The 20,696-nt window shown below is 41.7% G+C and overlaps 1 protein-coding gene across 11 annotated transcripts in view; it reads left to right on the forward strand.

Moving 5' to 3' along the window:
- ZZEF1 (zinc finger ZZ-type and EF-hand domain containing 1) overlaps positions 1–20,696 on the forward strand; it is a 142,473-nt gene that overhangs the window by 21,068 nt on the left and 100,709 nt on the right. For 7 of the 11 annotated variants that reach the window (XR_013824983.1, XM_079903943.1, XM_079903942.1 and 4 more), the window contains exons 4-13: positions 1,101–1,272; positions 2,773–2,972; positions 3,665–3,778; positions 4,600–4,810; positions 8,230–8,346; positions 9,393–9,571; positions 11,138–11,236; positions 15,133–15,224; positions 15,608–15,756; positions 20,116–20,227. Coding sequence is in view for 10 of the 11 variants with exons in the window: in XM_079903943.1 (XP_079760069.1) it covers positions 1,101–1,272; positions 2,773–2,972; positions 3,665–3,778; positions 4,600–4,810; positions 8,230–8,346; positions 9,393–9,571; positions 11,138–11,236; positions 15,133–15,224; positions 15,608–15,756; positions 20,116–20,227 (1,445 nt within the window). In the remaining variant the exon portion in view is untranslated. Of the gene's footprint in view, positions 1–1,100; positions 1,273–2,772; positions 2,973–3,664; positions 3,779–4,599; positions 4,811–8,229; positions 8,347–9,392; positions 9,572–11,137; positions 11,237–15,132; positions 15,225–15,607; positions 15,757–20,115; positions 20,228–20,696 lie in introns of those variants that run through there. The other 4 variants (XM_079903945.1, XM_079903944.1, XM_079903948.1 and 1 more) reach the window with 3 other exon arrangements.

Below are 20,696 nucleotides of genomic sequence, written 5' to 3' on the forward strand. Positions count from 1 at the left end.
TGGAACTATGCCTGCCGCATAGTAGGTACTCTGTGAATAGTTGTTAAGTAAATGAGGGAAGCCACTACAGACTCACTTAGTGACCACAACAAAAGTTGATACTGTGAATTAGCAGGTCCGTGGAACATAATAAGAGTCCAGAAATAGACCCAAATACATGTGGGAATATAGTACCAGATATAGTTAGCATTACACGTCAGGTTGGAAAGGTGAATTAGCAAGCAAGTTGGGTTAGGGAACTGGTTAGCCATTTGCAGAAAAAAATAAAACAAGATTCTTAACCCACTGTATTCACGAAAATAAATTGCAGATGGATTAAAAAGTTCAACCGAAAAGAAAGCTATAAGAGCTAAAAACCCTGACATGGGAAAACCTTTCTGAGCAGGACATGAAACTCAAAAACTACAAAAGAAAAGATTAATAAGTTAGACTGTATGCAAATTTAAATTTCTGTACAGCAAAAAATATAAGCAGAGTCAAACGACAAATGACATTTTAGGGAACAAAAGTATATTTTGTAACATTGTGACAGACTCAGTTTTTTTTTACTAACTCTGACCTTGGGCAATTACTTAATTACCTTAGTTTCCTCATCTCTAAAATGAATTAATACATAAAAATGTGTAGAAAAGTGCCTGGTTCACAGTAAACAGTTAGTAAATATTACTTACTATGTAGGTGTATATATACATTACATAATGTACATAAAATATATAAATTGATAAGAAGACTTGTGACCCAGTAACAAAAATAGATGAGGGCAGGACCAGGCCATACTCAGAAACACAAGTGGCTTACAAACAAGTGGCTTAAAAAAATCTCACTCATAATTAAAGAAATGTAAATTCAAACTATAAGTCATCATATTCATCTCTTGGGTGGTTTTGCAGATATATCAGTGGATTTGTGTTGTACTACAGTCAGCTCATGGAGCAGTCCTTCTGCTTTACACGTGTTCTCCAATTTGGAAGGAGATTTTAAGGAGCATTTATTTTTCTAGGGCCAAAGTGCCAAGCATATTTCTGCTAGATATTTTAAATGATCTTTTTAAAGATTCTTTGTGAAAGAGATGTTATGATAAAATCTGGTTTTTCTTGCAGAGAGCCCTGGAGATCTAACTAGAAGTCCAGAGATGGACAAACTCAAGTCAGTAGCAAAGTGCTACACTTATATAGAAACATCCTCCAACCCTGCAGACATTGACAAGATGACAAATGGAGAAACGTCATCATACTGGCAGTCAGATGGCAGTGCCCGCTCACACTGGATTCGGTGGGTGCTGTAATACCAATTCTTGAGTGAAAGTCCAAGAAAATTACCCACTTTCTTTCTCTTATCCCAACAATGTGTTAAAAAATTATTTTTTAAAATTTTAGAATATTTTCTACTTAACTGGCTAGTGTTTTTCTTCTTGTGACTATCTGGAAAGATGCTTTAAGAATCAAGTTAGGACTTCCCTGATGGCGCAGTGGTTAAGAATCCACCTGCCAATGCAGGGGACATGGGTTCGAGCCCTGGTCCGGGAAGATCCCACATGCCACGGAGCAACTAGGCCTGTGTGCCACAACTACTGAGCCTGCGCTCTAGAGCCCGCGAGCCACAACTACTGAGCCCACGTGCCACAACTACTGAGCCCACATGCCACAACTACTGAAGCCTGCGCACCTAGAGCTCATGCTGCATAACAAGAGAAGCCACTGCAATGAGAAGCCTGCGCACCACAACAAAGAGTAGCCCCCGCTCGCTGCAACTAGAAGCCACTGCAACCAGAAAGCCCGTGCGCAGCAATGAAGACCCAATGCAGCCAAAAATAAATAAATAAATAAAAATAAATCTATGAAAAAAATTATTAAAAAAGAAAAGAATCAAGTTAAAGGAATCATGTAAAATTTTCTAACCTGGTTCATATATTCATAAACATGGAAAATTACTTGGTATTTTAAGGGAGAAAATTAGCATTTGACTAATATTTTATGATATGGATTTCAGATCTTTTTCACTAGGTTTTCAGGAAGATTAATATCACAAGGGACAAGTACTTTTCTTATATCTGATGTGATTTCACTTCTCAAGATTTTTTCTGCACATTTAAACAATTTGTGTACAACTAAGTTGGCCAGTTTATTAGAGAAAGAGGGAACGGGGGTGGTCAGGAATCCTGGAGTGGAATTTTTTTTCCCCCACCCCCACACAGCACGTTGGGGGATCATTCCCTGACCAGGGCTCGAGCCTGTACCCCCTGCAGTGGAAGCACGGAGTCCTAACCACTGAACCGCCAGGGAACTCCCCCACTGGAGTGGAATAGATGACAGTAAACTATGATGAAGCTGCTATCTAAAATTTCACCTGTCCCTTCAGAAAATGGGCTGATTTCAGCTGGTGGAAATAGAAATAATTACCTTGTTTTCTCATAGAGGATAAATATGCTCTTTAGCCATCTATACATGAGGGAATATACCCAGTTCTTTGCATGCAGTTTAGAAATTTGCTTCTTGCCAGGTAAAGGGATTTTGTTTGACTGTTCATATTGTACTTTCCTGCTTGTGTTAGTAGCTTAAAAAGAAATAGAAGATTGATCTTGAACTGAAAGGAGTTTTAGAAACTTGGGAAGGTCATATTTGAAACTAATAGCCAGCATTTCAAGTTAGTTGCTTTTAGGGGAATCAGTCTTGGGGTATATCACACGTAAGATCTTAAGAGATGGGACTTGTGGGCCCTGCCAGTTCTCAACCTGTATAAACACTTGTAGTTTCTGCTCTCCGTGTTTTCCAGTTTAAAAATGAAGCCAGATGTTGTGCTTAGGCACCTGTCCATTGCAGTGGCTGCCACTGACCAGAGCTACATGCCGCAGCAGGTGACTGTAGCTGTGGGGAGGAGTGCCAGCGATCTTCAGGAAGTCCGCGACGTGCACATTCCCAGCAATGTCACTGGCTATGTGACACTGCTGGAAAATGCCAACATCAGTCAGCTCTGTGAGTCAACCAAGATACGTCTTGCCCTTCTAACTAAGGGGATTGGGAGGGGAGGAAGAAGTCATGTTTTTTGGCGGGAAGACCTCTGAAGTAGAAAAGCTGTTTGCTTTTCTCTGGAGATTTGATTTGCTTCTCATCATATACATGAAAGTGGTCATTATTTCACCTATTCAGTGTTTTTAAAAGTTATAGAAAAGCAGTAAAGCCTATTTTAATTAAAAATATTTTATTTTTGTTTTCTTATTAGAAAATCAGAAATATTTAGATAAAAATTATTCAGAATCCCACTACCCAGGGATTGTCGCTGTGAATCCGTTGGTATGGATCCTTCCAGACCTTTTCTTACATTTTTGTGTGTGTGTGTATGTCTGTGTGTATAAATACACACACACACGCACATATATATATACACATTTTAAAAAATAAAATAGGTTTGCATATATATATTTACATATATCTATACATGTCTTTTTACAAAAAATAGTGATATTTTGTACATGCCCTTTTGTAACTTTTTAATGTGTTGTCTTATATATTCATGCACACCTTTATTTAGTGTTGTAAGAATATGCCTTAATTTTAACAAGCCTTTTATTCTTGGACATTTAGTTTGTTTCCATTTTTATACTATTATAACCTTGCTTCACACATAGCATTTTGGAAATAATCACAATTCTGTGATTTCTTTCCAGGCTTATTTCATTCAGGGAGCCGGAATGCTTCATGTTTTGTCTCATTTCTTCTAATGCTTTCCTGGGCCAAAAGAAGTATTCTTACTTTGCTCAAAGGAACTGAGGCCTGGGGAGGTAGAGTCTTTGTGTCTCACCCCTGGGCAAAGACGTAGTTAAGCTTGTGGAGTAGAAGCTTCCTGTCTTATACTGTGGTGGTCTTTTCTCTAAATTGTGTCCTTTTAAACTTCTCACCTCCTTTCCAACCCAAATAAGAAATTATGACAGCTCTTAAAAGTGAGTCATGCCTATGCCATTTATCTGGACTTGATAATTAAAAAGAAATTCTCACAACTGCTGTGAGCCAGCTGCTGTTTCATAACAACATCCAAATTTCGGAACTCTAGGAAAAGTTTTTAGACATTTTCTTACCGTGTATTTAATCAGGATTTTAAAAATGCACTTTGTGTTAATTATCAGAACTCATAAATGCCTATGAAACTTTGTGATATATAGATTTAAGCCACCTTTAGTTTTACACATGATTCTTTTGACTCCTTAGATTGGTCAATGCTTTTTTTTTTTTTTGCGGTACGCAGGCCTCTCACTGTTGTGGCCTCTCCCGTTGCGGAGCACAGGCTCAGCGGCCATGGCTCACAGGCCCAGCCGCTCTGCGGCATGTGGGATCTTCCCAGACCAGGGCACGAACCCGTGTCCCCTGCATCGGCAGGCGGACTCTCAACCACTGCGCCACCAGGGAAGCCTGGTCAATGCTTTTTTGACAAATTTATTATATATACTAGCTCCATTGCACACATCATTTATTTCTGGCATCAGAGTATATCTTCAGAATTTTCTTTTCGAAATGTGAATTACTATCTTGCTTTTAGTTGGAAGCCTAGAATTTGCTGAACTGAAGAAGTTAATCCAATACTGAATTTGTTGTTTGCGCTTGACAGATGTCCAGATTAACATAAAGCGTTGTCTTAGTGATGGATGTGACACTAGAATTCATGGTCTGAGGGCTGTTGGCTTTCAGAGAGTCAAGAAGTCTGGGGTCTCAGTCTCAGATGCTTCTGCAATATGGTATTGGTCTCTGCTGACATCTCTGGTGACGGCTTCCATGGAGACAAATCCCGCCTTTGTCCAAACAGTGCTACGCAACACTCAGTAAGTCACTCTGCTTTCCAGGCTTGTCACGGGGTGCTCATTCTCTAACCCTTTAGGGCGAGTCACTGAGCAGCCTTTGATCATCGAGACTCAGTCAGTAGCTGGGCCCCAGGTGCCCTGTTGTTTCCTGTTGTTTGTGCCTTCAGCTTCTATCTTGTGAGGGGGTCCCACATGCCATTCCTCTTCCTTATCCACTGGGGAACAGTTGTTCACATTACATAGCAATTTATATGGGATAAAACACCTTCAGATGCTATATATTATTTACCTACTTATGTCATAAAATGTATCTGTAAAAATTATCCCTGTTTTATAGACAGGGATACGGTGACCTTCCCTGAGGTGTATGACCAGGCAGTGATGGATCAGTTTGAATCCAGGTCTTTGGACCTAGGCCCTAGGTTGAAAGCTCTTTTCACTAAAGAGTCAAATCTTTTCAAGGACACCAAATTAATTTATTTTTAAATGTAGAGTACCTTTGAAAATTTTCTTCTAAAAACTGTTAGGGCAAAAAGACTCAGTTGTAATATATAAGGCAAAGCAACTAGCTTCAGTAGCAATGAAGTATTAGTGTTATACGTAAGTTTAATAACTGATAATAGGCACTCTTAGTGCAGGCTGTCAAAATATCAGATAAAAGAGATAGCTAATATTTTGTTCTGTAGATGTTCTTTGAGATTTGTTATTGCTATTAAATAAAACTCTTCAGCAAATAATACTGCTGGCAGTGCTAGATCTGAAGGGTAATATTTGGCCAGACTCCTTTCTTCCTGCCTGTTTTAAAATTTAAAAAATAAAAAAAGTTCAAACTTAGAGAAATATTGCAAATTCGATGCAAAAAGAAAAAGTAGCTTCTTCCTGAGCCAGTTGAGAGTAATTTGCTAACCTGATGCCCCATGGTTCCTGAATATTTTATTCAGTATGTGTTTCCTGCAAATGAGAACATGCTGCTACAACCATCAAAATCAGGAAATTAGCATTGATATACATTGCTACCATCTAATTCTCAGATCCCGTTCAAGTTTTGCTAGTTGTCTCGGTAATGTCCTTTATAGCAAAAGGATCCAGTCCAGAATCATACTTAGTATTTCATTGTCATGTCTCTGTAGTTTCCTTCAATAAGGAACAATTCCTCTGTCTTTCCTTGACTTTTAAGACTTTGAAACTTTTGAAAATTATAGGTCAGTTATTTTGAAGAGCATCCTTCAGTTTTGGTTTATCTGAAGTTTCATCATGATTAAGATTAGATTTTGTATCTTTGGCAGGAATGTCATAGAAGTGATGATGGGTTCTCATTGCATCCCATCAGCGACACACAGCTTCAGATTGTCCTATTACTAGTTTGGTGATGTTAACTTCAACCCTTTGATGAAAGTGGTGTCTGCCAGACTTTTCCAGTGTAGAAGAATTCTTTTCCCTTTGTAATTAATAAATATTTTGTGAGGAGGTGCTTTGAGACTATGTAAATATCCCATTCCTCATCAAACTTTATATTGGTATGACTCAAGATTCCTGTTTTATTCCCTGAGTTATAATCCATCACAGTTTTGATGGTCAGATTGGCCCAGATTTGGCCGATGGGGACCCCTTCAGTCTGGTTCATATGTCCTTTTGATATGTCCTCATCTTCTTGGAACACTTCCTTACAACACGATATTCCAGGCTTATCTTGAATGTTCCCTGCCATAGTCCTAGAATCAGCTGTTTTGCTCAGGAGTCATGGTCACTCTTAGTGGAGAGTCGTGTTTAGAAACAAACTAAACTCATTGCTGTTGGAGTGTTGCTTCTTTCAGTGTACACAGCTGGGAAATACATGTTTGTGTGTAAGTAATAGACACATATGTGTATCCACAGACACATTGACACCTATATTTATTTCTATATCTGTAACACTGAAAACTCTGAGTTTATACTTCTAATAAACTCTGATAACTTCTAATTCTAATCCAGCACTGCTGTTCATTCTAGTTTTCTCCCTTTCTCTATTTGTAACTCCCTTCTGTGATTGTGAGAAACCTGGCTCCCATCATCCCTAAAATATTTACTTATTTAAACAATTCCGCTCTATATAACCAGTCTCCCACCTCCCTGGCCCTTGCCTGGACACCCTCCTCACCCTCTTGGTGCTTGCATTCCATGCCAGGCTGTCCCTTTGCTCAGTACCCCACTCTAATACCTCGCTCTGGGCCACCATGCACCCCACCCATTCACCCACCCAAGGACACACGAGTGCCTACCTTGCACAGCCCTACTTTATGGACTGAATTTTCAGGAAGGGGAAGAGGAAGAGTTTTCTGCCTTATTTTTGTGAAGCTATGCCACGTTGTTGAAGAACGGATATATCCCTAAACAGTTGTAATAGTTAATTGGCAATGGTATCTTCACTCCTAACTTTTAAATATCAGTGATCTTAAAACTATTCTAAAATTTAAAAATTATTTTAAAAAAATCAATGAGGAAAAATAAGAAAAAAATATTATGAAACAAAAGTGGAAATAAATTCTGTAAATCCTTGCATGCCACTTAGGTGCATTAGACCTTGTTGATCGACTGTATGTTAGTGTAGCTGCCCTACTGATGCAGCTCATATAGAGGGGACAAGAAACGAGAGCAGAGTGGAAGCTGACACAGTGTTATTAGCCTTGCTGTTTTGTCTCTGTTGTGAAATGTAGAAATAAAATAGTTTCAGGGATTCCCACTACTATTATAAAATGACTATCAAGTGTAGAATTTTGAGTGACTTTTTCTGTACCTTCATGTTGTTCATGGTACACTCATTGCCTAGCACAGTTGCTGGCACAAGTAGGGCTCAGTAATATTTTGTTGCATAAATTTATTAGATGACTGCTGGTCCAGAGGAGGTAAAGCTATTGTAAAAGGAGATGAGAAAAGAGAAAGATTAAAGCAGACTCTGAGGTAGAAAGGCCAAGAAACACAGGCAGGAATAGAGAAGGTGACAGGTGCTGATATGTTTAGGATAAAATAAACATATCATGATGCGTCTTTAGATACAAGAGATCTGAAGATGAATTTTTTGTGTGTGTCACAAACAGCTCTGCCCCTGGGGTCAAGTTCTCTAAGAACTCAGGGTTTTTCTGTAGACATATGTCTTTTGCTTATACTACTTAAAATGAACACTTGCTTCCAGAGGGTTGAATGAGCTTTTATAGAGGGAAATGGAACTCTTAAAGAAAAAAGAAAAGAAAAGGAAGAAACCTCATTAAACTGTTTAGCACCAGGACCCCTGCAGGAAAAAGGCTGATCTGTGTTACGTACCAGGTTCTCTGTAGGAACACTGTCTGTTTCTTGATAAGGGATTAATCCAAACAAGCTTCCAACAATTTTTTTTTGTCTAAAATTGTATTATTAAGTTTATTGTTTGCCAGGGATTGTTCTGATTGCACATTTTACACTCCTAGGAAGGCACTGCAGCACATGCCTCCACTTTCCCTCTCACCAGGATCTACAGATTTCTCAACTTTCCTGTCTCCCAACGTTCTGGAAGAAGTGGACAGCTTCCTCATAAGGATAACTAGGTAAAATTAAGGTTGATAAGGGCTGGTGGGGGATAGAGGGCATATGTGCTTGGTAAGTCCTTTTTGTTTTTTTTAATTTTAAAATCTTTTAAAGATTTTTTGTTTTTTAAAGAATCATTTGTAGTGACTGAAGAGAAAGTGAAATTACAGTGTACCCGTGTAAACTCCATGATCTAGCAGTACACCTGCCCTCAGGAATTGGGGGTGGGTGCGGAGTAATCCTCAGATTCAGCTAGAGCAGGGGTCTCAAAGTCCAGAATGCAAAGCCTTTCAGTTCCCTCACATCCCCAGCCCAGCACCTGCTGTCTCCGCGAACAGGTCTAACAAGCCTGATTGTCCATAGACCTGGGAAAGGACACCCTGCTAGCTGTTTGAGGGGTCGCGTAGTGTGGGGACACTCAGCTCTGTCACAGTGAGCCCTGTTAGAGTACAAACCAGGCCCTGAGCCATCTAGACAGGGTTTTTTTTTTTTCCTCTCTCTCTTTTTGGCCACACCACATGGCATGTGGGGATCTTCGTTCCCCAACCAGGGATCAGACCCATGCCACCGGCAGTGGAAGCACGGAGTCCTAACCACTGGACCACCAGGGAAGTCCCCATCTAGACAGGTTTAAAAGTTTCAGTGTAATATGTTTAAAAAACCATATGTGATGTGGAATAGATCTAAAGCATGTTATTGGTGTTTGAAGGAATAAGCCCTTAACACTCTGGCCAAGCCGAATTATTACCCGAGGCTTCTTCATAGCAGGGGCTTATTGCAACAGCCTATTTATTTTTGGTTTATAAAGTTTGCCTTATTAAAGTTGATAGCATTATTTAATACTTATAGGTGAAGGTTACAGAAGTGAGGATTTAATTTCCTGGTCCTCTGGGTTGATTTAGTTTTTCTTTAGGCTGTCGTAAGGATTTTGAAAAAGTATTTCTGGTAAACAGAGAAAGCATATGGCAGCTTGATGTTGCATATGTAATCAGTTACACAGAGTTTGAGCTACCTGGATTTTCTCATAGTTTTAAGAAGTGAAGTGTTTTTTGTTCTTTGTTTATAGCTGCTCTTCTACTCCAGAGGTGGAGCTGACTCTTCTGGCTTTTGCACTAGCAAGAGGGAGTGTTGCCAAAGTGCTGAGCTCTCTGTGTACTGTCACTGACCACCTGGACACACACTATGATGCCTCATCCCTCATCTCATCCATGGCATCAGTCAGGCAGAACCTGCTCCTTAAATATGGTAAGTGACCTCGGCATGATGCACACGTCATAAAACCGTCACCAACGTGGGATTTCCTGGCATCTTCTTATCTTTTTGTGTAGTTTGTGGGCTCGGTCGTTGTAGTTATACAATGATTTCTGGAAGAGCGTGTCTTCTTTGGGGCTGGTAGGGAGAAGGGAGATGTTGGTTCATTTATGGATGCATTAGCAGAAGGGGACCTGAGTGTTCACTACGCTGTACTCCCAGGATTTACTGGCCTAATCACTTAGGCATGGTGGCCATTTGAACACAGCCATCTTTGATAAAAGTATGGGAGTGTCTCATGGTGTAGGTCAAGAGGTTGGGAAGTTGGAGTACCTCTCATCTGGAGGAGGGAGGAAACTACCCCAGACCCAGAGCAAAGGATCCTTGTCTTGGAATCCATCCCTCTGCATCCTCGTGATAGTTTATAGTTGGTCGGGACAACATAGATGGTCATACAGACATGCCTGCTATCACTTTCCCCTCCTGGGCCCAATGGCAGTCCATCTTAGCACTTTTCTACTGACCCAGGGTGGGGCCTCCTAATCCTTCTCAACACAGGAGTCCATACAGCTACTCTCAGATGACTGCAGTGGACATGTGCTGTCCTGGCCTCTAGTGCTAAAGTTTCTGTCCACAAGTACAGTATTGGATCCCATCCTCTTCAGTAATAGAGGCAATACTGTGATACTTCCTCATGATACTTGTACCTTTGCCTAAATATCACTTTATAATAATGTATTTTATGTTTAATTTTTTAAGTCTGACAATCGATGTCTTGTAAATCCAGTCCCTCCCCAGTTTTGGAAAGGTCATTTTTTTGGAGGGGTAGGGGCCCGTAGAAGGCACAGCTAAATGGGAGGGATACGTAGTGTCTGGAAAATATTCTCCAGAAAGGTTTTTGATTCAGTTTAGCAGTTATTTGAGCAGGGAGCACGGGATGGAGGAGGAATGCATAGGGGGACTGTTCATTATTGATAATGTTCTAGTTCTGGGTTGGGTTATAGGTTAATAGGGTTATAAGGTTTTCATTATATTATTAAAAGAAAAAGAAAAATTTTCAGATCATTATAGCAAAAGTTGATTTTTATAATTTTGAAAACTTTCAAAATTTGCCTGGAGACGTTTTAAAGAAACAAGACCTAGAACGCTAAGACATTATTTATATATTTAAATGCAATTACAATAAAATTAATTATTGGCTCCAAAACAGTGTCTTAGGAATTCCTCCTTTCCCCCCACTCGGCACACAAATATGTTGAGCCTGTGCTATTAATCTGTGTCTTATAGCGTGCTTCGTTTCCAGCTAGTGGTTATTCTAGAATGATTCTCCTCAGAATTACTTAGGGACATAAGCTGTACTTTGTTTCTTTCAGGAAAGCAGAAAAGGATGGTGTCAACTTTTGTCTAATATTACTTCCTATTTTAGCTTTTAAATGGGTAGATTTTTACTGAGCAGTCTGGGTGTCCACAGGCTCTCCATTTGCACTAATGAGTTCTAGTTTCCATTTTTTCGTAGCGCTAGCTTCAGGCTGTCTCTTTCTCTTTCTTTTCTTTGATTAGGTAAACCTCTGCAGTTGATTCTTCAGGCCTGTGATGTCAAGGGAAAAGAAGAGAAGTCAGGACCTGAAAACCTCCTTGTTGAGCCGTGGACGAGGGACGGTGAGTGGTGGACCTGTCGGGTTTTAGTGAGTCGAAAGGGCCATGGTGCTCACTAGAGGCTGTGTGAAACCGCACTGTGGTCTTCGAAACTTTCAAGATGTGCAGTCTTCGCTGCGATGTCCTTCAGTTGGTTTCAGTGGTTCCTGAACCATTTGCGTGACTTCTTCACTACAGTATTGCCACCTGCTAGGTGTCAGTCACCTGTAACAACTTAAAAGTACTTGAGAGCCTTCAGTTTTGAAAAGCAAAGACTTCTCCTCTTGGAATTTAAAAAGTTACCATTTTTAAGTTCAGACTGTCTTTCTGTTGTGTTATCTCAAAGTATTGAGACACTCAGTGGATCAGTAGCACTTAGTGCTAAAAACGTAGCTTAAGATGAGGGTATTTCTCCATATGGCTGCTCTGGCATTTGAAGTGTCTGGAAGGAAGCCTCACTCCTTCCCTGGCGTCAGCATGGTGATTGCTGATGTGCTCCTCAGCGCTGTGGCTCTTTTCCTCATCCAGGGAGTGTTTGTGAGTCTCTTCCTCATCTGTCTTGTTGGCCAGCTGGTTAGTCGCCTGCACATGTCCCCTTCTACTCACTATACTGCTTTGAATATTGCCAGTTCAGAAAAGGACGTGGAATGTTCCAGCAGTTATCAAACATTGAAGGGAACTGGCCTTACCACTTTGCACTCGGTTTCGCCTTGGCTTGCCTCACAGCAGAACAGACCTTGTGCATTCTCAGTAGTCGCCTCCTCTCTGTTCTGTTTCCTGTGGTCATTAGCACCAGTGAAGTGAAGACGCCTGGGAAAACGTGCCTCACCAGTCCCACCTCCTCCTGGTGGTCTTCTTAAGCCATGACTACCACATGAGACAGGCTTCCTGCAGTCCTCGCTGAGCAGCTCAGCCTCTGCAGACACATTTCCTCCCCCACATTCATCTCCTGCCACCCTGAAGGCCACCTCAGACCGCCCAGTCACCTGCCATCCAAAGTGGGGTTGGGAGGAGGTGGTGGCAGCTCTTTGCCCGTTTCCCCCTTCCCACACTCAGGAAAGCAAGACCACTCTACCAAAGGCCCTCTGCAGTTTTCCTTTGCTCTCTGAAGAATTGGGATTTTTGTCTCTGGAGTATGTAAGGCAGAATCTTCTTAAAACCAGTGTATGGATTTTTTTTTCATACTCTCATCATCATCTACTGAAAGGCCTCTCTTATTTTATCTTACTTTTTTAAACTTTTATAACAATTTCAGATTGTCTCCATCTAGTCTTTCTTTTTAAAGACTGTATTTTCTTTTTTTAAGAGCAGTTTTAGGTTTACGACAAAACTGGAAGGAGGTACAGAGATTTCCCGTATGCCCCCTGCCCCACACATGCAGAGCCTCCTCCATTATCCACATCACTCACCAGAGTGGTACATTTTTACGAAGGGTGAACCTACATTGACACATAATCGCCGGAAGTCCATAGCTTACTTTAGGCTTCACTCTTGATGTCTTCCATTCTGTGGATTTGAACAAATGTATAATGACCTATATCCATCATTATAATACCATACAGGGTGTTTTCATTGTCCTTAAAATCAGCCTGGATTTTTCAGACCATTCTAAGTCTGAAAGCACCACAGGTTTTTCTGTAGCTATTGAAATGCATTTGCCAGCTCTTCTGCCTGGTCTGATTTGAATAGTTTGCTACTCTCCCTGTGTATCATCCATCCCCCTCTCCTCCCTGCCTTCCACCTAACCTTGCATGGATAAATTGCATAAACTAGTTGTAGTGTGTGGATTTGTTGCTTTTGTTGTGTTTCTGATGAGCACCCAGGTGGGATGTGACTGGGCGTGGGGAGGAGCCTTCGTTTCCCCTGGTTTCTCCCTCCACAACCGTCACTGTCTGTTTCTTGTAACTCAGGTTAGGATTCCGTCCTCTACAAAAAAATGAACCTGACGAGACAGGGAGGACAGAGGAAAGTCCTCACAGCCGGAACTGTGGGGTTTTGAGGAGTGATTTGTTTCTTCCCCTTACGGGGGCCAAAGCTCTTTTTCACTGCTACCTTTCAAGTTCCCCAGCTTCTGGGAAACACTGGACGTTCCCCCTTGCTGCACAGAGTGCCCGGAGAACACGAACGTGGACACTCCGAGGGCTGACCTCCCGTGAGTCACAGCCATGAGTCTGGCATTTTAAAGGAGTGCAGACTGCTGCCAATAGAACTGAAGGAGTAGGGTTATTGAATTCTTTATGTTTGAGATTGGTTATTTTCTTCCTGTCATTTTAAGAGAATAAATTGGGCAGGAGGGGCATGGTGTCCAAACAGTTGTAGCTTTAAAATATTATAGTTAGACTTATGAGCTGGTTTTTTACCAGGAAAAGGAAGCACAGAGGTTTTATTTATTTACTTTTTAAGCTTTATTTGTTTAACGTATGTATTTATTTGGGCCTTAAAAAAATTGATGGCAATGTTATTTTAAAAGAATCTGATTCTTTTGACTTAAATTATTGCTTCAGCTACTTTGAGACTAATGAAAACTGGCAGCTACTCCCAGGCAGCATTTCAGCCTTTACAATAGATTTGATTAGTTAGAGGCATCCAGACCTCCTAGGAAAGGTGACAGTTCAATAAGTGGGATCGTTTTTAGTATTACTGTTAGTAGAATTGTGTGAATTTCTGGCCGTATGGCTTCATAAAATTGTCTGTAGAATTACTATTTGATAGCATTAGATCAATAATAGCTTCTCCCTGTGATTTAGTAAAGGTTCCTTTGGATTTAATTTTCTTGGTTTTGGTGACAAATAATGCATATTATTTAAATCTCTTACGGAGATTTAACTTCACAGATTTTTGTTTTATTGAACCCAGTGTAATGAAATAAGCATGAAATTGGTTTTAGTCTTTTCATCTTGATAAGGCAGAGTGGTTGAAAGCAGTTCGTGGTTTCAGGAAGAATGGGTGGTCAGGCTGATTTGAGTAAATGTGTAAGTTATATAATTTACAGAGGTTGGAAAGAGAAAAGCAGCTTTGGATTTAACAGACCTTTTTGTAAATTTTTAAAGGATAATTAACAACAGCAAAAAAGGTGAACCACAACTCTCATACAAATATAAAATGAAGACGTCAATCTTTTTATTTATCCCATTAATTACTGAGGGAACCAGTAAGATGTTACAAGCAGGTCAAAGGAGAACTCATTAATACACATAGACCAGTAAGAATGCTGACACGAATCTACAGATGGTTGCAAAATTGGTCAGTCTTCATAAGGAATAATCAGCTATGTTCCTATAGACACAATTTTTATTTGTGTGGACAAGAATCTTTTGCATTACTGTTACTATTCTACAATTTACAGAGTTGTAAAATAGTTCAGAGACAAAGAAAGGTGGAGATGACCCAAAGAGTGCACTGAACAAACACCCAGCATGCTTTTCTTGCCCATTTCAAAGACTTTTACAGTCTTTCCTGAAAGAGTATTCAAGAAGCTATCTAATTCCTCTCTCAGCCTTTAAGCCTGCTTGCTTCTAACAGCCCAGCCAAACGTCAGTCATGGTTTCAGGAATGGTTTAGAAAGGTGATTGATTGTCCAGTCTTTTGTCTCTTTGAATTAAAGTCACAGTCTTTATCAACTTTTTAATTTCTTTATCGTTACCTCAGAGCTGAGCGGCCTGTATAGTTGAAAAGATTTTGCTCTGACCAAGTTATACCTGGACCATGATCTGTTACCTCGGTGTCTCTCGGGGGGTTGCTTCTGCCCAGAGGGAAATTCTTTTTCTAATTTTCTTCTTTCTTTTTCTAATTTTTATGAGAGAACCAGGTAGACTAGATGCCCTCTGCCTCAAAGGATATGCTTTGGTTTTGTTGGTCTTAGTTCTTGGGGTTATTACAGATGCCTCAGTCATCCTAACTTTAGTTTTTCTTTTTTGTAGGTTTTCTTACAGAGACTGGAAAAACCAGAGCAAGTACTATTTTTTCTACAGGAACTGAATCTGCCTTTCAAGTTACTCAGATCAGAATTATGGTAATTCTTATGCTGCCTTCTTTAGGAAATGTTACTGCTATTTTTAAAAATATGATTGTACTTCGGAGGTCCATGTCACTGGTTTTTCATTGAACATTTAGTGATTATTTATTCTGTGTCAGGCCTGTAGCAGAGGGCAAGGGCACAAAGATGAATAGATTGTTAAGTCTGTAGATGGTGTGAGTATAAGGATCAAGAAAAGTAAGGAATCATTTCTTGGGAAGCAGCTTTCTTACTTTTCCAGGACTTAATGTATTTTAAATCTCAGTTTGTTGGTTTGATTTTTGCATTAAGCTATTTGAATTTGACCATATTATTTGGGAACAAAATGGCCACAGAACTTTGGTCCCTTTGATGTACTTTATTTAGATCTCTATTTCCAGGTTCGACGTGGTGGCATTGGTGCCCAGTGTGGGTTGGTGTTTGCCTATAATTCATCTTCTGATAAATTTCATGCAGAAGAACACTTCAAAAGGTTTGAAAAATATGACAAATGGAAGCTTCAGGAATTCAGGCAATTTGTAAAAAGCAGGTAAGGAACAGAATAAAAATCTTTATAGTTAATAAGATTGTATACATTCTCTTATTGGTGAAATACGTTTTCTTTATAGAAAAGTTGCCACTAACCCATCTTCAGTGGCCGTGAGCATTCATTGCTTTCTGGCAGCACATGTGAAGACATATATTTTAATTTGTTCATAGTCTCTTACTTGATCCCTTCTGTGACCAGGTGTACCCATCTTCAAAATGGTTGGGTAATAATACATGCCTGAATTGTGGGCAGCCTGAGGTCTCTAGTCTTATCTAGCCACTGGAAAATTTACCCAGGCCCCAGCTTCCCTCCTCCTATTTTTGTGTTTTTACTGAAAATATTTATTAAGCACCTACGATGTGCTAGGCCTGATGCTAGGTACTGAAGATACCGTAATGAGCAGATTGGCCCGTTCCCTGCTCTGTGGAGCCTACTGTTTAGCTCAGAAGACAGATGATAAAGCCTGCAGTGTCACAGTACTATAAATGCGAGGTGGGTAGGAGGGATGAGGTGCTCTGGGAGCATATGGCAGAGCACCTGACCTGATCAGGGAAGGCTTCCCGGAGGAGGTGTTGAATATGGATGAGCTAAAGCTAATTAACTACTTGAAGAAGTGGAAGGAGAGTGGCCTGAGCAAAGAGCAGAGCAGAGTTGAGAACTCAGGTGGGGTCTGGCGTACACAAGGGACTGACGAGCCCCACGTTGCTGAGGTGTGCCGTGAGTTGGAGAGTGGGGAGAGGTGAAGCTGGAGAGCTAGGAAAGGGTCAGGTTGTTAAGGCCCTTTTGTCTCTGTTTCAGGGTTTAGACTTTATCTTGAAAGCCATGGGGGCAGGGGAAGGGAGCAGGGTGGAGTGTGTTGCTGAGGAGCTTCAAGAAGAACGAGGAGAGATCGCATTTGTGGTTTGGAAGTGCTGCTCTGGAGCCTGCTATGTGAGGTGGGCTGGAGGAGAGCGAGCGGGGAGGCCAGATGAAAAGGGGGAGGCTGTCACGGTCACCTGGGAAGCCAGAGTGTGGGTAACCTCAACTAGAGCAGCAACAGGAGCCATGGAGAGATGTGGACGATTGAAGAGACGGCTAGAAAGTAGAAGCGGCAGGACCTGCTGAGTGACTGATGTACAGTAGGAGAGAGAAGGAGGCTTAGGCATCAGTGAGTCCTGGATTCTTGGCTCGCCAGAGGGGACATTGGTAGCGCCTTTTTCTGAGACAGAAAATACCTCGGGGAAAACAGGTTTGTGGGAAGATGATGCGCTCAGTTTTGGTCCTGTTGCATTTGAGGTTCTAGGAAGCCTCTGAGATATCCCACAGCTAGTTGGATAAACAGGTCAGGAACCTGGAAGAGATGTTGTCCTGAAGGCAGAGATATGAGAGACATTTCGGTGATAGGTTTTTGTTTGTTTGTTTGTTTTTTTGCGGTACACGGGCCTTTCACTGCTGTGGCCTCTCCTGTTGTGGGCCTCTCACTGCTGTGGCCTTTCCCGTTGTGGAGCACAGGCTCCGGACGCGCAGGCTCAGCGGCCATGGTTCACGGGCCCAGGCACTCTGCGGCATATGGGATCTTCCCGGACCGGGGCACGAACCTGTGTCCCCTGCATCGGCAGGCTGGCTCTCAACCACTGCGCCACCAGGGAAGCCCTCGTTGATAGTTTAAAATGAATTAGAAGAGGTCATTCTGCAGGAGTGTGTGGGCTGGGAAGAAAGAACAGAGACCTTAGGTCAACATGCTGAGAGGCACTAGCATTTATGGGGCAGCAGAGAAAGGGAGGCTGAGCAAAACAGCCAGAGAAGCAGCAGGGAAGCCAGGGGAAAATCGTGGTTAAAGAGGTAGGGAGTGGGCAACAGTGTTGGATGTTACCCCGGAGTCGGTGAGGTAAGTCTAGAAGTGGACTTGTTGGATTTAGCCACAGACGTCGTTGGTGACCTCTTGGACAGTGTTACCTCCCTTATTACTAGTAGCAAGTTAAAACTCATGCAGCTGAGCCCGAGACTTGCCCTTTTTGCTCCTGTATTTCACAGGTAGTGGGGTGCTGGAGTTTTTACTATCACTGAGTACTGTACTACTAGGCTTTCATGTACGTATGAACCACCAATAATTGTGTGAAAATGCGGATTCTGAATCAGTGGTTCTGCCTGGGGCCTGAGACCTTCATTTCTAACAAGCTCCCCGGCGACTCTGATGCTCCCTGACCACGGATCACACGTGGAATAGCAAGGATCTAGAGTAACTTCCTCTCTCTGCTGGACTTCCTTTGGTGGCATTCCTGACAAAGGGTCACTCAGCCTCCCTAGGATATCCTTAATTCCTTAATGATGGAGAACTCACTGCACTTCAGTAACATATTCTATGTTTATTGAAATCTACACTTGTCATTTCAACTCTGTGGTCTTAATTTCAGCCCTCTAAATGAATTGAAACAAATCTCTCTCCCATCATGCATACATGCTTTTTTAAAAGATGCTTTTCTTTTTAAACAATAACTAGAGATACACTTGTTTTTAAGTAGCTGTGTCCCACTCCTGGGACATATTAATATAGGGTTTTTTTCCCCTAAACCTGCTGTCCAACAAGATCTTTCACATCTTATATAGGATGATTTTTTTTGGAACCTAAATGCAGGCTTATTTGCTAGTCCCTTGTTGATTTTAGCTCCTGGTTCCAGCCTGAACTACTCTGAAATCCTGATTTGCTTGGGCTACATATTATCAGTCCCTCTCCAGTTTGGAGGTCAAAATGGTAATAAACATGTGTCTGTCTTCTTGCCTTTTTTTTTTTTTTTGTCTGCCCTCTGGTCAGACATTGGTCAGTTAGCACACTCTGGGACCAGCTGTTTGGTTGCTGTACATATTTAAGAGGACTGATTCTTAGCTCTGTTTTCTCCACCCTGCCTGTGAGTGGGTGTAGTGAGCAAGGTTGCTTCTCCCCACTCTCTGACATCCTGCCAGCTCTCTGTATCTCAAGGATTTCCTTGATGACTCCCAAAGGGTGAATTGAAAAATCCTCAAACACACCGTATCGATGAAAGTCATTGGCATGGTTTTGGGCTAAGACGGAATACCACCTGTCCCATTGGTTTTAGGGTTAACTATATCATGAAAGGTTTATGCTAAGAAAGACTTAACTGTAAGAAGAGAATGTTTTTTTCTCTCTGTTACAAAACCTACTCTGGGTTCTTTGTCTTTTTCTTCTTGCTGTTTTCTTCTTGTAAATCCCTGTGTTTGCTTATCTTATCTATACAGAATACCCATGTGTTGGCTAGCTTGTTAGCCTATCACAGACTAAATAGTTTAAAGTTTTAGGAATGTTACTTGAAAAGACTGCCATTTTCTCCTTCTCAGTTATTTAATTCCTAAAAAGGAAGTACCATTCAAGTATCCAATTTTAAAAAGAAACAAGGGCTTCCCTGGTGGTGCAGTGGTTAAGAATCTGCCTGCTAACACAGGGGACACGGGTTCAAGCTCTGGTCCGGGAAGATCCTACCTGCCATGGAGCAACTAAGCCCGTGCGCCACAACTACTGAGCCTGCACTCTAGAGCCCGCGAGCCATAACTGTTGAGACCACGTGCCACAACTACTGAAGCCCGCGTGCCTAGAGTCTGTGCTCCGCAACAGGAGAAGCCAATGCAATGAGAAGCCCGCACACCACAACAAACGGTAGCCCCCACTTGCCGCAACTAGAGAAAACCCGTGTGCAGCAACAAAGACCCAACGTAGCCAAAAATAAATAAATTAAAAAAAAAAAAAAAGAAACAGCACACAGTTGTACTTCTTCAGCCTTTGGGTTGAAATGCTTCCCTGGAAGGACTTCTTAAGTAATAGGGAAAAATCCTGAGGCCTGTGGAGGCTGAAGTTTTCCTTTTTTGGAGCTCCAGGATCTGAAAGTTCCTCAGCTTTTACCCTTCAGTTGTTGCAGTTGTGAATCTCAGGCCGGTCGTACCTATGTTAGCCAGACCTAGGGAAAGAAAACTGAACCTGCCTCTCCTTTGGATCTTTCCAGAAGCACACACCAGCTGTTGCATTGTACCTTATTCCTGAGTAGCTTCATCTCAGATGCCTTGACTTCAGGTCTCATTCTTCAGATAAGCAAGTTATCTAGGGAAGCAGACTTTCTCCTTAGTTCTCAGGTTATATTTGGGACTAATCATAGTTCCCATTGCACAGATGAGGAGGCTGAGAAATGGGGAGGATGTTACCGCCAGCTCCCTTGTATGCTCATAGAGGCCCACGTGCCACACCCCGTCCTCGACTGTTAACCGACAGGCCGGGTAAACAAGTTAAATGCCATTTAGGTGGTGCCTTATTCATTAGACCCTTGAGAAGTTTAGGAATAGGAGAACATTCTGTGATTACCTTTGTGTTTACAGGATTGGTTGCCCGTCTGATAACCTTGGCGAGGATGATCCTATTGGCTGGTTTGAGCTGGAGGAAGAGTGGGATGAAGCAGATGTCAAGTTGCAACAGTGCAGGGTTGCCAAGGTAAGTGTCAGTGAGGTGTGGCCTTCGCACACCTGCCCACTCCCCTCCTTTTGTACTGTAAGTGTTTATCAAGCGGTTATTTTGTGCCAGCCCTGTGCCAGCACTGGAACCCTGGAGGTGAATCAGACGTGATCATGACCCTCACGGAGCTCCGAGTCTAGTGGGAGACACAGATGTATGAGACAGTGTGATATGGGCTGATAAAGAGACACACAGGGGGCTGTTGCAGCCTAGAGGAACAACATTTACCCAGCCTGGAATTCACTAGGGAAGACTTCCCGGGAAAGTTGGTGCGATGCCAAGTGTTGAAAGTTGATTAAGCTGTCATCTTTAGCCAGGCTGAGAGGTGTGGAGAAGGGCCTTTCAGGCTGAGGGAGCAGTAAGTCCACAGGCCTAAATGCAAGAGAGATGTCTTTTTGTAGAAACAATGGTTATCTGGCTACTTAATTTTTTTTAACCTCCGTTGTGA

This window comes from Stenella coeruleoalba (genome assembly GCF_951394435.1).
Source record: "Stenella coeruleoalba genome assembly, chromosome: 19".
NCBI classification, from domain to species: domain Eukaryota; kingdom Metazoa; phylum Chordata; class Mammalia; order Artiodactyla; family Delphinidae; genus Stenella; species Stenella coeruleoalba.